This window comes from Oratosquilla oratoria, unplaced genomic scaffold, assembly GCF_046742065.1.
Source record: "Oratosquilla oratoria isolate Oo_2021 unplaced genomic scaffold, ASM4674206v1 SCAFFOLD67, whole genome shotgun sequence".
Taxonomy (NCBI): Eukaryota; Metazoa; Arthropoda; class Malacostraca; order Stomatopoda; family Squillidae; genus Oratosquilla; species Oratosquilla oratoria.
The window spans coordinates 538,930-556,216 of record NW_027467731.1 but is presented as its reverse complement, the minus strand read 5'-3'; the positions used below and the strand labels follow the sequence as shown (position 1 = coordinate 556,216).

General features: G+C 40.6%; 1 protein-coding gene across 1 annotated transcript; it reads right to left on the bottom strand.

The window, feature by feature from the left end:
- Positions 1-5,832: 5,832 nt before the first annotated feature.
- On the bottom strand, positions 5,833-16,504 carry LOC143023863 (uncharacterized). The gene is made up of 4 exons (XM_076182519.1): positions 16,397-16,504; positions 7,688-7,922; positions 7,177-7,281; positions 5,833-6,996 (listed from the first exon to the last, which is right to left on the bottom strand). Exons 1-4 carry the CDS (start codon positions 16,502-16,504, stop codon positions 6,875-6,877), a joined length of 570 nt encoding a protein of 189 aa, XP_076038634.1. The 3' UTR covers positions 5,833-6,874.
- Positions 16,505-17,287: the final 783 nt, after the last annotated feature.

The following is a 17,287-nucleotide window of genomic DNA, read 5'->3' as shown; positions in this document are numbered from 1 at the left end:
CTATAAGGCCCATATGCACTTACAAAAATCCACATCTCCCTTCCCAGCTTCACCTTCATCTCCATCAACCTTGATGAAACCTCCTTCCACTCCACTATCCGCTTACTTATCTCTTCACTTACTAGTATAGCTACCCCTTCTCTCCCTCGTCCCCTCTTCACTCCTGAGTACCTCCCATCTACACTCCCAAACTCGCACTCGCCCTTTCCTTTCATTTTAGTTTCACTCAAAGCCAGCACATCTATCTTTCTTCTCACAAACATACTGCCTATCTCTTCCCTTTTACTCTCATCTGTACCACATCCACGCATATTAAAAGACCCAAACCTTACGGTACTGGTTGGAAAACTCCAAGACCCTTATGCCTTTATTTCTTTAGGGATGTCCCCTTTTGGGGCTACAGGTAGTAGGACTCCTAATTCCATCCCCCGTTCCGTTTTTATCGCCTTTTACGACTCGAGTGGAAATACTTGGCGGTAGCATTCTCTTCCCCCACCACAGGGCAGGCGAAAAAAGGAAATGAATATTCAGAGAAATGGTACAGGACAGTGACAGGGGGTTGGGGGACAGCATAACGGAGGGACAGTCGTAGCATAAAAGTATCATCATTTCTCTATGACAGAGTTTTTCTCTATCACAGACAAAATGATGTGTGATTCTCGTACGTAGGGGCGCTCCATATAGACCCTAAAGTATCAACTGCCTGCTACTTTGCCACAATAACATGCAGCCAATATGAAATATTCTGTAACCATATAAAGCGTTAAAATATTTTGGAATTCAAAAAACATGAAAGACCGGAACAAGAACTTTAGATAAAATTGGGACTTTTTAGATAAAGCGATACCAGAATAAATGTAAAATAGAATAATAAGGGAAATATTAATCAATTCCCTACCTATTGGGTGCTACCGAAATCAATAGAATACTTTGAAGGCAGTTTGGATAAATGGACAAGTACTACCCTGTAAGGAAGGTGTTCATTGACATAGAAGAGGTGCCACGGAGATCAATAAAATCGTTTGGCACCGGCCAGAATAAAGCCAATAATATTCCCTGCAATGTAAGGAGTTAGCGTAAAAACAATTTGATTTTTTCCAAACCTTGATCTTTTTATGGTTTAATTACCCCTGAAATCTGCTGTGTTTTCTGTGTTTATTTGTGTTCCGTTGCAAGGTCTATATAAAGGTCCCACGCACCGCAGGTCACGTGGTTTGTCACTATTCATAACTCTGTTTCCTCTCTTTCTCTCTCTATCTATCTCTCTTTTTTGCGATATATAGTAATATAAAGCAAACTGGCAATTTAGCCACCACGATCGTCGCGCGGCTTCCACCACACCTCAAAGTCTCTCGAGACGTCCACAGGAGAAGGAGTAAGCTGGAAAGCCGCTCGTCTGACTGCCTTCCCGCCTCGATTAGTTTCCTTGTAGTACTCCCTGTAAATCTACAGTCTTGACGCGTCCTTCAAAACAGAAGATGCGGCAGAGGGCAAAAATTCAAGCTTTACAGGAGAAAAATAGAGAGAAACAAGCGCAAGCTGCTTGATCGCCCTCACACGCAATAACACCACCTCTTTCTCACCACTTAGCCCCACCGTAGCCCTCCTCATCATCTCAGCAACCGCCCTCAACTTCACAGCATTCACCTCCACCACAACTAAGCGTAACAGAAATAAAACAAATCACAAGATTAGATTTACGTAACCAACTCCTGCAAGACAAAATTCCCTCCCCCTCTGAAAATGAAGAAAGGTGTTTACTTTCACACTCCAAGTAGGAAAGCATCATAGGAAGACATTGTTATGCTTATGACAGTGAGAAGAGTATTGATGTTTTGTACAGTGCCTTTGATTGACCCATTTTTACCACCTGTAGCACCTGCACAGATCATGAAGATGTATCTGTAAAGCCTCTGATGTGCTCACCCGCGAGTAAATAATATCCTGTAAATTAAAAGGGAACCAGGTGCCAAACAGGTCTGAATGTTACAATAAAACCTTGTTTTATCTGGGTTTACCTTGCTATCTCAATATGTGTAAAATTATACCCAATAGAGCTTACATACTTCATGAAACTCATACATACATACATACATACATATACTAAAGGCTTTTTCCCCCTACATGGGCGGTAGCCAAAAAGAAAAAGGCATAGAAACCTCTCCCACCCATTCCATTTCCTATATATTCCAATCCCCTCCACCCTCCTCCCTCCCTCTTATCTTGGCACCTCCTGGATGACGGGTCATCCCTGCATCCTGTCCACTGCCCTGGGTCAGAAGCAGTGTCGCAAGACACAGCACATCCACAGCAAGGCCGCTTCATTAATTCGGCGACCCCCCCCTCTCCGTCCCCTCATGCAGAAAAGGAGAAGACGGGGAGAAATCCCTTCGGGCTGCGTCAATTTATTTTTCATACATACTTCCTCACCCCCAATCCCCCACCCACTCCCCCTCATGCATCACAGCATCATCTACACACAACCCCTCTCCATTTACCCTTATCTTCTGTCCTCTCCCGTCCTTCCTCAACAGACATTCCTCTCTTTTGTAATGCCCATTTCACCCCATTCTTCCATCCATCTCATCCTAGGACGCCCCCTCATGTTCACTCCTTCCACCTCTTCCCTCCACATTTCTTTTACTAATCTTTCTTCACTCATTCTTTCCATGTGTCCAAACCATCCCAATACTCTTTCATCAACCCTATCTCCCAGTTCCCTTTCCATCCCTGTTCTCCTCCTCACTTCCTCATTTCTCACACTATCTAGCCTAGTAACCCCTATCATACTTCTCAGACATTTCATCTCAAACACATTTAAACTCCTTCTCTCTTCCTCTCTCATGCTTCATGTTTCTGCTCCGTACAGTGCTCTTGGCACAATCACTCCTTCATATAACCTCCTCTTAGCATCCATTCCCAGATGTCTATTTCTCATTACACTTTTCAATCCACCAAGGCATTTACTCGCTTCTCTCAATCTACATTCTACTTCCACCCCCACTCCTCCCTTTCCTGCCACATTCGCACCCAAGTATCTAAAACTATCCACTTCCTCTAGTCCTTCACCCTTAATACTCACCTCCAGCCTGCTGTCACTCTCTCCCCTTGCACATCTCATCACCTTACTTTTGCCCACATTTATCTTCACCTTCCTTCTTTCACACACCTTCTCAAACTGTCACTAACTTTCTCAATCCCTCCTCTGATCCTGCTGCAAGCGCAGTGTCGTAAGTAAACAACAACTGGCTCACCTCCCACTTTTCCCCATTTTCTTTAATCATCTCCATCCCCTGACCCACTACCCTTGCATTCACTTCTCGCACCACCCCATCCATGTAAAGATTGAACAGCTAGGGCGACATAACACATCCCTGACGAAGTCCCACCTTTACCTCAAACCATTCACTCTCTCCATTTCTAATCCTAACACAAGCTCTACTATTCTCGTAAAAACTCTTGACTGCTCTTAACAGCTTTCCTCCTATCCCATATATCCGCAGTACCTCCCACAGTGCCTTTCTGTCTACCCTGTCATAAGCCTTTACCAGATTCATAAAAGCCCAAAAAACATCCTTACCTTTTCCTATAGCTTTCTCACATATCTGTCTTACCACAAAGATCTGATCTACACAACCTCTACCTGTCCTAAACCCACACTGTTCCTCACCAATTACTCCCTCTGTTCCTCTCCTAATCCTCTCAATCAAGATCCTCCCATAAGCCTTCCCAACTACACTCAACAAGCTGATCCCTCTGAAACTACTACACTCACACTTGTCCCCCTTTCCCTTGTAAAGTGGAACTATACATGCACTCCTCCAGTCCTCCGGCACTCTACCCTCTCCCAAACAAACATTAAATAACCTCACCAGCCAGTCAACCATCACTGTACTTCCTTTCTTCAGACATTCTGCATGGTATCCATCTAGACCAGGTGCCTTACTTGCTCTCATCATCTTAACAGATGCTTTCACTTCATCCTTCGTTATTTCTCCTTCATTTTCCTCACTCCTCACTCTCTTTTTCTTAGCGCTTCCCACTGTAACTACCTTTCCCTCCCTATCCTCCTTCACATTTATCAACTCCCTAAAATACTCTGCCCACCTTCCTCTCATTGCAATCTCTTCCATTATCATCTCTCCATCTGCACCTTTTACCTTTTCTTCTCTACTTGATTCGCCTCCTTTTTCTCTTTTAATTTCCTTCCAAAACATCTTTTTATTACTTTCAACATTTTCTGTCATACTCTTACCCCATTTCACATCTGCTCTCCTCTTTGCTTCCTTTACCTTATGCTTTACTTCCCTTCTCTTTACTTTGTACCTCTTATACGATTCCCTCATCCTAATTTACAGCCAATCTATGAATGCCTGCATCTTCTCTTCTACATATTTCTTTGATTCCTTATCCCACCACTCACTACCCTTCCTTCTTTTTCCTCCCGCCCTCCTTATTCCACACCCCATCTTTGCACACCTTATGACTCCCTCCTTGAACCATCCCCATTCCTCCTCCACTCCTAGTTCTACTCTATCCTTTACTCCCTCCCACTCCTCTTTCAGTTTGTTCTTAAACTCACTCTCCTTTTTTTCCTCATTTAAGCAGTTCACTCTAAGTACCTTCTCACCTTCTGCCCTTTTCCTCTTTCTCCACCTATTCTCCACTCTCATTTTACCTTCCACCAGAAAATGATCTGATATTCCCCCACTCTCTCCCCTTAGAACATGTACATTCTTAACTCTTCCTACCATACTCCTGGTCACCACTATATAGTCCATTAACGCTCTGTCTGCCACCCTTCCATCCACCACCCTCTCCCATGTGTACTTATGCTTGACTTTCTTCTTAAACACTGTATTTGCTATCATCAACTCTCTTTCAAGACACATCTCCACCATCAATTCTCCACTACGATTTTTACCTGGAACTCCATACTTCCCAATCACTCCGTCTATTGGTTCATTTCCTATTACCATTAAGGTCTCCCAATATAACTACATTGATAATTCTCCCTAATCCCTCTATGCACTCATTTATATCTATCCAAAAAGCCTCCCTTTCCTCTACGCTCTTCTCACTACCGGGTCCATACGCACTTACAAGAACCCACATCTCCATTCCCAGCTTCACCTTCATCCACATCAACCTTGATGAAACCTCCTTCCACTCCACTACCCGCTTACTTATCTCTTCACTTACTAGTATAGCCACCACTTCTCTACCTCGTCCCCTCTTCACTCCTGAGTACCTCTCATCTACACTCCCAAACTCGCACTCACCCTTTCCTTTCATTTTAGTTTCACTCAAAGCCAGCACATCCATCTTTCTTCTCACAAACATACTGCCTATCTCTTCCTTTTTACTATCATCTGTACCACATTCACGCACATACAATATCGCAAAACTAAAGTTATTGACATTTTGAGCTAAATAACTCCATTATTTTTAATTATTATATATACACATATACAGTATCTATGAAAAGGAGAAAAGAGGGAGATTTGTTACATCAAGAGACATTCTTAAAACTCTATCCTGGGAATTTTTTTTTTTATGAAAATTTCTTTATTAGTATCTTTCAATTTATATTTTGAAAATGGTATTCGATAAATAAGATCACTCTCGATCAAAATCAATTCACATGTATTTATTATATACATACTAGTTTTCAAAAAGGTAAGTTGAAAAATAGTTGAGCTATAATAAAAAACACCAGTATTTTTGTAGCATTGATTTATTTTATATCTCCAAAAATAATTATCATAATTCAACGAAACTTTGTAATTTATATTAGACACAAATAAATATACACAACAAAAACCATGAAGATAGAAAAAAATGTCACCCCTGAAGTTGAATATTACCATATATTGGTGCCACGCTTGATTCTAATGACGATCATGAAAACTCCTATAAAGGACAAAAAGATTTTTGAGTCTAGATTTACAAACTGAAAATCTCAAAGGTTGTAAGCACATAAATTCTCGTTTTAGGGATTTAACCATATTTGATGGCGCCCGTGTGGAACAATGGGAGGTCCTCTTGCCTTGGACGATGGAGCCTTGGGTTCTTTTTTGACAAAAAAAAAAAAAAATGGAGAGAGTGATGTAGAGAAACTCCATGATGGTACAGAAGTACTTTATTTTCTAATATTTTGAGAACCTTTCTCAGAGAGGATTTGATTCCCATTAAATGGCAGACAATTGTTCAGGTCTACAATGTCAGACATCAAAAGTTTAGTATATTAATGTCACATTTCAACAGTAGCATCTAGCCAGCAAATGGTTGAGATAATTACACTTGTTTTATAGTATATTGAAACTCACAGCCATTTCAATGCACTAGAGACTCCAAATGTACTTCGCATCATGACAAGGCCGATTAAACCACCGTGGTGAGGTACAATCTCTATGATATTCTCCACGGGATAGAATAGTTTAGCAGTGGATCACTCACCATGTACAGTATGTGAAATAAACATGATACACTGGACATTACTGAATTTACGTAAAGGCAAAACTCATTTGAACAGATAAAGATGTTATATGTTAATTTATTATTTACTATTTACCTGTTTGTTTATTATTTTAACTATACCTATGCATTTATTTATGTATTTTATTTGTTATTTACATTATTATAGTTTTTATTTATTATTTTATTATTAATATGATTTTTTTTTTTTTTTTTTTTTTTTTTTTTCATCCGACCTAGATATGGATCAAAAGGTCTCCTGTCGGCATGCTCCGCCTTTGTAAATCCTTTGTAATTTAGCTGAAGGGTGAGGATTATTTCATATTCAATTTTTCTCAGGACAAAGCAAAATTTTCCTGTCTTCCAGGAATAAGACATTTGTGCAGTGTAGGTGCGCTTAAAATGTGCCTTCCTTAGGAGCTTCGGAGCACACGCAGGAGGAGCTGGCGGGGGACAACGTAGTCCCAAAGTCTCCAATTTCGGTGGGGATGGAGTAGTAGAGACGATCGCAAAACTCGGCTGTAAATGTGTAGAGCAAGAGCGTCATTATAGTCTGTTCATCCTAAGTTGGTGGAGTGTTATTGGAGGACAAAAACTATAACGTTGGGACAACAGTCTTGAAATGTGGACACTATATCTAAGAAAGTAGGAAAGATCTAATTCACTAAAATATGTGTGTCTATGTTTGTGTATACATACGAGCTATGATATCTAAGCTCTCGGCCAACTGAAAATCTTCAGAAGAACTTAATGTCTCCTGCAGAACCTCCTGAGAAGGAAGAAGAGCCCTTTTCGTCCACCAGCCTGTAACGACCAAGGAGAGTTTGGTTAGTGTCAGTGAAAAAGGATCTCAACAATTGATGTTTCCCTCTGCACGTAAACTTTAGATATGTATCTCTTCACTCCAAGATCCGTGCAGAAGAGGCGGGATCTTACAGAACAGTCATGAAGATAAATTATTTTATTTTTCTTGATAGTACTTAAGTTATAAGATTCTTAACTCATATATGCCTGGGAGGGTGTCTACCATCTGTTATCCTTGTTACAAAAACTGAACAAGAATTTTCATTTGTTAATCCATAAAAAACAAACATATGCTATTTTATATATATTTCTTATCATTGAATAACAAAACTTTACACGGGAAAGTGCCAGGGAACTTATTTTCTCAACTATATGATAGGGTAGAACACAGAAGTGAGGTACTTACTGTTAGACTTGGTGGCAGCTGTATTTCCCTCAGTCTGGCCGAAGACCATGTTCATCCACACAACCAACACCATCAGGAGTGACACCAATCTGAGACCTCTGCCTGACATTGGGACCATGTCTTCCACTTCAAACCAAGAACACAAGGCTTTGAATTTCCTGCAGAAGGCCAGGTATGGTGGTGTTGTGAGGTTTGATCGACCCCGCACACTCTTAAATAGGCACGACCAGTTCCACTGCGCAGGTCACAACTGCATTTGGGTTCATCGTAGCGAAGGAAAGGAATTTCAAGAACCTCTTGATTGAGCCTTCGATGGCCAAGGTCACGATATCCCCGACTGCATTGCAGAAAACTTCCGACCTCGACTAGACCAGAAGCTCTTCTAACCTTAATAAAATCGTCTAATGTTGCCCAGAGCATCCTTAGGCCGTTAGCACCCAGAGGGTCTTCTCAAAGCTAAATAGAATTGCCTGGTATTAGTCAGAACAAAATCTCAATAGAAGGCCACTGGCCTTTAGTGTGTTAAATGTGGAAGAAAATAAGCCCAACGTTTTTACACATATGAAATTCTGCGGACACCTTAATCTGACCCGCTACTTACTAAAATTATGTAAATGCATATTTTTGTTGTATCAACAACATGATATTGACAACAAATATTTCAAATATGTGGAAGCTGTTAGATACAGAGGTCAGTGTAGCTCAGTGTCATTCTATCTTGCCTAGTTCCAATGTCATCACAAATCATCAGGATGGCTATGACTGACTAACCTTTCAATGAAATCAGCTATGCTTTTAAGGAAATACCTTCTCTGATTTATATTCTGGTTTTCTTCTTGTTCACGAAAAAATTTGTTTTAAGGTCTTTGGTTAAAGGGAACTAGGAGCCAGGTTCTAGAAAGAGAAAAATAGAAAATATGTTGGAATGGAGGCCAAACGAAAGGGCGTATTAGAGTTTAACATTCATCATCATCAATTGGGTCATAAATTCAGAGCGTTGCTTCACTCAGACCCCGAGGCCAGTCCCCTCGATCTTTCTGAGCAAACTCCCATGTAGACACTCCTCCCACTCCAAACAACTCAGACAGGTCCGATCAACTTGCCCCAGACATGAATCATGTGGGCGTCCTTTTCGTCTCCTTCATCGAGGGTTGTCTCTTGTAAAGACAACTCTATTCAAAGGGTCAACATCAGGGAAACGTGCCGCATACCCATATAGCCCGAATTGAAGTTCATGAATTATACTGAAAACTGGCCTAGAGTCTCACAGCACAGTTTCTGGTTTTATACGAAGTCATTCCAGCAATACCCCATAATCCTCCGAAGGTACTTAGTACCAAAGACATCGAGGAGCCTCTTCAAATCAATATTCATATCCATGTCTCACAGCCGTACAGCAAGACAGGGACTACAAGTGACTTGAATATTTAAATCTTAGTCCTCCTGCATAGATAACGACAACGCCATATACTCTGGTTGAGCGAGTCCATAACACCATAAGCAGTACTGATAATTCAAAGTAGTTCCTAACATGATCCACCACTGTTATACACCACACTTTAAAGGTATATAAAGCTTCCCAAGACCCCAGTGTCGTTGACACATGCATGGGCAGACTGAACAGTGTCATCCAATAAACCGTTTTATATATCCTACGAGCAGCCTATATTAAGTGGAACTGAGGCATGGGGCCTACAGACGAGGGACTAACTTACATTAAGACAATGATGAAAAGAAAGTGAAGGGAAGAAAGAATATAAAATGATTTAAAGGAACAGTTAATGAAATTAAACCAGTAATTACGGAGAGAAGGGAACTGAAAGTGATCAGACCGACAGTGGTGGCAGCGGTGAGATTCGAACCCACGCTTTATTACGCTCCAGAGCAATTAACAGGGTAAAAGTGCAGTTGAAAAGAGTCACTGTAGACTCTAAAAATTTAACCATCCCAGAATCAATTACATTAAAATGTTTGAAATTGGACTCAGGGTAGTTTTATAAGTCAAATAAGAACATGGTAGAAATATTAATGATTAATACTTTGAATAAAGACAGTCTTAAGAAAAGGTACACAAATAGGATGTTTTCAGGTGTGTACAAAACCCATTAAGATTTTAAATGAGAGTACTGAGGAGGTGGAATTACCAATTTCATCAATCTGTTCAGTTCAGGAAGAAACAGAGTTGGGAAAGAAATACAAGAATCAACTAGAACCTACTAGTTGCCCTGAGTTGGATGAAAGCTTAGTTGCTTTGCTTCTGAAGCACAATAAAGCAATTGCTTTGCCGGGGGACGCCTTAGGCAAAACAACTGTTTTAAAACATCAGATCAAATTAAAACCAGTGACTCAACCTATATATATACCTGCCTACAGAGTTCCACATTCTAAATTAGCAACTGTAGATAAACTGATCACTGAAATGTTATTGCAGTATATTATTACATACATATGCCAAGGCTTTTTCCCCCTTACAAGGAAGGTAGCCAAAAAGTAAAAGGTATAAAATCATTCCCAACCATTCCATCCATGAATACACTCCACACCCCTCCACCCTCCCTCTTATCTTAGCACCTCCTGGATGACGGGTCATCCCTGCACACTGTCCACTGCACTTGGTCAGAAGCAGTGTCGCAAGACACAGCACATCCACAGCAAGGCCGCTTCATTAGATCGGCGATCCCCCCCTCTCCGTCCCCCCATGCATAAAGGAGAGGACGGGGAGAAATCCCTTCGGGCTGCGTCAAATTTTGCTCACACATACTACCTTACCACCCATCCCCCCGCCCATTCCACATCATGCATCACAACATCATCCATATACAACCATTCTCCATTCACCTCTGTCTTCTGTCCTCTCCCGTCCTTCCTCAACAGACATTCCTCTTCCCCAAAGCCCCCTTCACCCCATCCACCCACCTCATCCTAGGACGTCCTCTCATGTTCACTCCCTCCACATCTGCCTTCCATACCTCTTTTACTAGTCTTTCTTCACTCATTCTTTCCATGTGTCCAAACCATCTCAATACTCTTTCATCAACCCTATCTCCCAACTCCCTTTCCACCCCTGTTCTCCTCCTCACCTCCTCATTTCTCACCCTATCTAGCCTAGTAACCCCCATCATACTTCTCAGACACCTCATCTCAAACACATTCAAATTCCTTCTCTCTTCCTCTCTTATGTTCCATGTTTCTGTCCCATACAGTGCTGTTGGCACAATCACTCCTTCATAAAGTCTCCTCTTAGCATCCATTCCCAAATGTCTATTCCTCATTACACTCTTCAATCCACCAAGGCATTTACTCGCTTCTCTCAATCTGCATTCTACCTCCACCTTCACTCCACCTTTTCCTGCCACATTCGCACCCAAGTATCTAAAACTATCCAATTCCTCCAGTGGCTCTCCCTTAATACTCACTTCCAGACTACTGCCACTTTCACCCCTTGTACATCTCATCACCTTACATTTACCCACATTTATCTTTAGCTTTCTTCTATCACATACTCTCCCAAACTCTGTCACCAACTTCCTCAATCCCTCCTCAGATCCTGCCACAAGCGCAGTGTCGTCCGCAAACAACAGCTGGCTCACCTCCCACTTTTCTCCATTTTCTTTAACCATCTCCAATCCCTGACCCACTACCCTTGCATTTACCTCTCACACTACCCCATCCATGTATAAGTTGAACAGCCTCGAACCACTCACTCTCTCCATTTCTAATCCTGAGACAAGCTCTACTACTCTCATAAAAACTCTTGACTGCTCTTAACAGCTTTCCTCCTATCCCATATATCTGCATAACCTCCCACAATGCCTTTCTGTCTACCCTATCGTAAGCCTTTTCCAGATCCATAAAAGCCCAAAAAACATCCTTCCCCTTTCCTATAGCTTTCTCACATATCTGTCTTACCACAAAGATCTGATCTACACAACCTCTACCCGTCCTAAATCCACACTGTTCCTCACCAATTACTCCCTCTGTTCCTCTCCTAATCCTCTCAATCAATATCCTCCCATAAGCCTTCCCAACTACACTTAATAAGCTAATCCCTCTGAAACTACTACATTCACACTTGTCCCCTTTTCCCTTATAAAGTGGAACTATACAGGCACTCCTCCAGTCCTTCGGCACTCTACCCTCTCTCCAGCAAACATTAAATAACCTCACCACTCAGTCCACCATCACTGTACCTCATTATTTTAGACATTCTGCATGGCATTCATCCAGACCAGGTGCCTTACCTGCTTTTATCATCTTAACAACTGCCTTCACTTCATCCTTCCTTATTTCTCCTCCATTTTCCTCACTCATCACTCTCATTTTCTTAGCATTTCCCACTGCAGCTATCTTTCCCTCCCTATCCTCCTTCACATTTAGCAACTCCCTAAAATATTCTGCCCATCTTCCCCTCACTGCCTTCTCTTCCATTATCATCTCTCCATCTGCACCTTTTACCTTTTCTTCTCTACTTGATTTCCCTCCTCTTCCTCTCTTAATTTCTTTCCAAAACATATTTTTATTACTTTCAAAATTTTCTGTCATACTCTTACCCCACTTCACATCTGCTCTCCTCTTTGCCTCCTTTACCTTTTGCTTTACTTCTCTTTTCTTTTCTTTGTACCTCTCATATGACTCCCTCGTCCTATTTTGTAACCAATCTGTGAAAGCTCGCTTCTTCTCTTCTACAACCTTCTTTGTTTTCTCATCCCACCATTCACTACCCTTCCTTCTATTTCCTCCTGTCCTTCTTGTTCCATATACCATCATTGCACACTTTGTGACTCCCTCTTTGAACCATCACCATTCCTCCTCCACACCTAGCTCCACTCTATCCTTCACTCCCTCCCACTCCTCCTTCAGCTTCTTCTTGTACTCCTTCTCCTTTTCCTTTTCATTTAAAGAGTTCACTCTAAGTACCTCCCTACCTTTTGTCCCTTTCCTCTTTCTCCATCTATCCTCCACTCTCAACTTACCTTCCACCAAAAAATGATCTGGTATTCCCCCACCCTCTCCCCTTAGCACATGTATATCCTTAAATCTTCCTATCATAGTACTATTTACCACTACATAATCCATCAACGCTGTATCTACCACCCTTTCATCCACCACCCTCTCCCATGTGTACTTATGCTTGACTTTCTTCCAAAACACTGTATTTGCTATCATCAACTCTCTTTCTAGACACATTTCCACCATCAACTCTCCATTACGATTCTTTTCTGGAACTTCACATTTCCCAACCACTCCATCAATGGGACCATTTCCTACCCTAGCATTAAGGTCTCCCAGTACTATTATATTGACATTTCTCCCTAAATTCTCTATGCACTCATTTAAATCTATCCAAAAGGCCTCCCTTTCTTCTACACTCTTCTCACTCCCAGGCCCATATGCACTTACAAAGACCCACATCTCCTTTCCCAGTTTCACCTTCATTCATATTATCCTTGAGGAAACCTCCTTCCACTCCACTACACGTTTACCTATCTCTTCACTTACTAGAATAGCCACCCCTTCCCTCCCTCGCCCTCTCTTCACTCCTGATAACCTCCCATTTACACTCCCAAATTTACACTCACCCTTCCCTTTGAACATAGTAAAAATGAGTGGAACTTTCCTTTGATTCTGGTGCCAAAATCAGATGCGCCCAGTTATTGATTATAGGGAATTTAATAAGCACACCATACGTGACAGAATACCATTAGCAGTGATAGGGGACAACTTAGAAGTTTGGGAACTGAGAATAGATATTTTAGCACTATAAATATCAAATCTGCTTCTTGTTAGAGTTGCATGAAGACTCACGAGAGTTCACAGCCTTTTTTACTTCAACGGGACACTATGAGTTCAAACAAAAGCCATTTGGTGTATGTAATAGTCCCTTAACTTACATGAGATTAATGAATACAGTTCTAGATGGGCTGTTAGGAAACACTGCCAGTGCATTTCTAGGTGATGTTTTAATAGTTTCCCAAACAGCGGCTGAGCACTTTAAGAAATTAGATTTGATATTCTCAAGACCAATTGAAGCAGGATTGAAAGTAAAACTTGAAAAATGTAAGTTTTTGCAGGACAGTGTTATCTATTTGGGACATAAGATAGACAAGTTGAAGCAGTAAAGAATTTTTCAGTTCCAATGTCGAAAAAGGTAGAAATTTCTTGAGATTGACAGGATATTATAGAAAATTTATCCAAGGATATGCGGACATTGCTAACCACTAAGTTCTTTGTTGAGGAAGGACTCAATGTTCATGTGGGGACCTGCACAACAGCAAGCTTTTGACAAGTTGAAAAATAAACTTACAAGTTCTCCAGTTTTAATATTTCCAGATTATGATAAAGAATTCTTTCTTTGTACTGATACATATGACATAGGGTTAGGAGGCATACTTATGCAAGAGAGAAAAGGAACTTTGAAACCAATAGCTTACACATCTAGACTTTGTAATAGCACAGAGAGAAACTACTCCATAACAGAAAGAGAAACTTTAGCAGTGATATATTCATTAGAAAGTTTTAGAGATATGATACTGGGATATCCAATCAGAGTGTGGACTAATCATACAGCTATTCAGAACTTATTTAAGCATAAGAATCTTAGGGGCAGACTAGCTAGATGGTTTGCAGTACTTCAGTGCTATGTGGTTAGGTTTGAATATATTCCGGTTAGAATGAATGTTGCAGCAGATACACTTTCTAGAAATTTTAGCCAACCAACGACAGGGTTGATCAATTTTGTTTGTAGTATAGATGAGTCAGTAACCTTAGATGAGGAAATGCTAATAAGAGAATTAGAGGGATGATTAGACATGTGACTCATTAGCCCAGTATTTGATGAACCCAAGAGGAAATCCTCCAAAACTACCAAAAGAGTATAAGATAGAGGAATTTCATTTGATTAATGGACTTTTGTATAGAAAAACATACTTAATACTTACCTACATACATACTTGTAAAGTTTGTATACACATACAAACTTAGTTCCTACATGCGTAAGTATCTACACACACACATACACAGACACACACACGCACACGCACGCAAGCACACACACACACACACACACACACACACGTACACACACACACACACACACACGCACGTACACGCACACACACACACTACACGGTTCGACGGCACAGTGATAGTGTTCGCAACCATTTCTCCAACTGACCGAATTCGATTCCCGCCCAGGGCTGAAATAATTTCAATATTGCTGCGCTGCCGGCATTCCACCTCTCGTGGGTGGGGAGTGTGTGTATGTAAGGTCACAGCATTACCCATAGATTGGGCATATATGAACTCTGAGCTCTCATCCGGGAGGGTAATAGTTGTTGATCATGAGTCCAACACGTGTCCAAGACCATGGTGATTCTCACACGCGTGCGCACCAAATGGCATTTCTGTATTTCTATATCCCAATCAGGATAAATGCAAAAGGATACGAGAAATCCCGAGAGCTTGGAACTGGACAGGAGGTGAGAATGTGCTCTTTCCAATGATTAAGTCTTCGTCCCCTTTCCTCATAAACAAGAGGTCCTCGATGGCTCCTTCATACAAGAGTCGCATTACTGTGATGGATCAATTCAAGGTCAAGAGAATTTGATCTCGGGACAGCACACCTCTGCTCCATCTACCACCCCCAACAGCATCGTCAGCGTGGCTATCTATGAAGTCATGAAGAGGGATTGAGCTAGATAGGGAGTTATTTCATTACCTCGTCCGCGGAAGTTGTCAAGAACTTGAGACGACATTGTCCATCCGGTTTTCGACAAGAGTGGCACGTGTTGTATTAGATCTTTAACTCAGTGTCCTAGCCAGAACAAAACGTTTAAAGCGTTACCTTGTGAAGATTAACAGAGGATACAAAGGATGAGGAGACGAAGGAGTAGGAGGAGGAAAAATGACAAGTACGATGAAGGAGTGAAAAAAACAAATATAAAAATAATAAAAAAAAAGAGGAAGAAAAAAAATCATGAAAATGAGGGACTCGTATCTTAATCAAAGGTGGGCAAAACATTTCGGTTTGTTACTCACAATCTTTCAATATGTTAGGCTATAGTTTGAGTTTATGTATAACAGACTGAATGGGAATGTCATTGTGTATATTATCTCTTAGTGTAATCTCCAGTGTTTACCGAAGAAATTTGGAAATTAATTGGGGTCACGGTTATCCAAGCCTACTTAAACCAGGTATGAGGTGGAGATAATATTTGTTTTTTTGTATTATAAGAATAGAATTAAATATTCCGCTCAATTCATTTGTTCTACGTTCACGCAGATATCTCTTGCGCAATAGTTTTTAAGACATTTAGAAAACGTTTGAAAAGCTTAAGAAACACAATTGTAATATAAGAAAACATTTCCCAATTTGTAATGATATTTCAATTACATCTTAGCTGGGTGAAACGGTGAAATTTAGAAATGATGTATATAACTTGGAATTAAAAATATATAGTCATACCTTAGCTTTAAAAGAAAACTACTTCGATTATTTTTTCAGAAAAAGAAAATTTCTACAATAGTAAAAATGTGAAATGTCCATATAATTTTACAATTCTTTATAAAGAAGATTTTATTTGTGATAATACAATAACTTATACTAAATTAGAACGTTGCGTATACAATTTAGCAATAATTCAGTTTTGAAACAGTGTCGTATTTAGAATGTTGATCTGAGTATGTGTTCATGCTGTGCTATCAACTTACACTGGAATTATGTGCAATATAGATGTGTAGCGTGAAGTTATGAAGTGTGAAAAACGAACTATTTAGTGTAGAAAAAGGAAAATTACTGCTCTTTTCACAACCTTCCATGTTGATCAAAATGCATCATGGCTTGTAAGTACTGTCTTTGGCTTCTAATATTCTATGTTGATATTTCAGTTATCAATATTTTTATACAGACTTAGTTCAGATAATCAGGTATTGTTTTAGTAAATAATTTGTCGTTGCCACTGCTGTGTTAACAATAATTATGCCATGTTAAGACTACATCGCCGACGGTATGGGGTTATTTTGAAAATCGCCGTTCTGTTCCGCAAAAGCATTCAACTGGGTGAATTACGTACCGTCTGACTGGAAGGAGGCTCTAGTAGCACCCATCTACAAGAAAGGATCCAAAAAACTGGCAGCTAACTATCGACCAATAAGTCTAACATCAATCGTATGCAAACTTCTTGAATCCTATATCTGTGAAGCATTAATCAATCATCTAAATGGCAATAGTGCCTTGTCACTACGTCAGTATGGATTTATACATGGTCGTTCTACAGTCCTGCTGCTCTTGCACTACCTTGATCACTGCGCTGATATAATGGCTAGTGGTGGTGTAGTAGATGTTATTTACTTAGATTATGCAAAGGCATTTGACAGTCTCCCATCGTCGTCTTCTAGCAAAACCCGAGAGCTATGGAATTCAGGATAAGATCCTAAGATGGGTTGAAAGTTTTCTTGTTGGCAGGTGCCAGACAGTCATAGTGAATGGAAAAAAGTCCTCAAGTTGTAATGTATTAAGTGGTATCCCCCAAGGTAGTGTTCTGGGACCCACGCTCTTTACTATCTACATCAATGACCTACCTGACCTCGTACATTCAAACA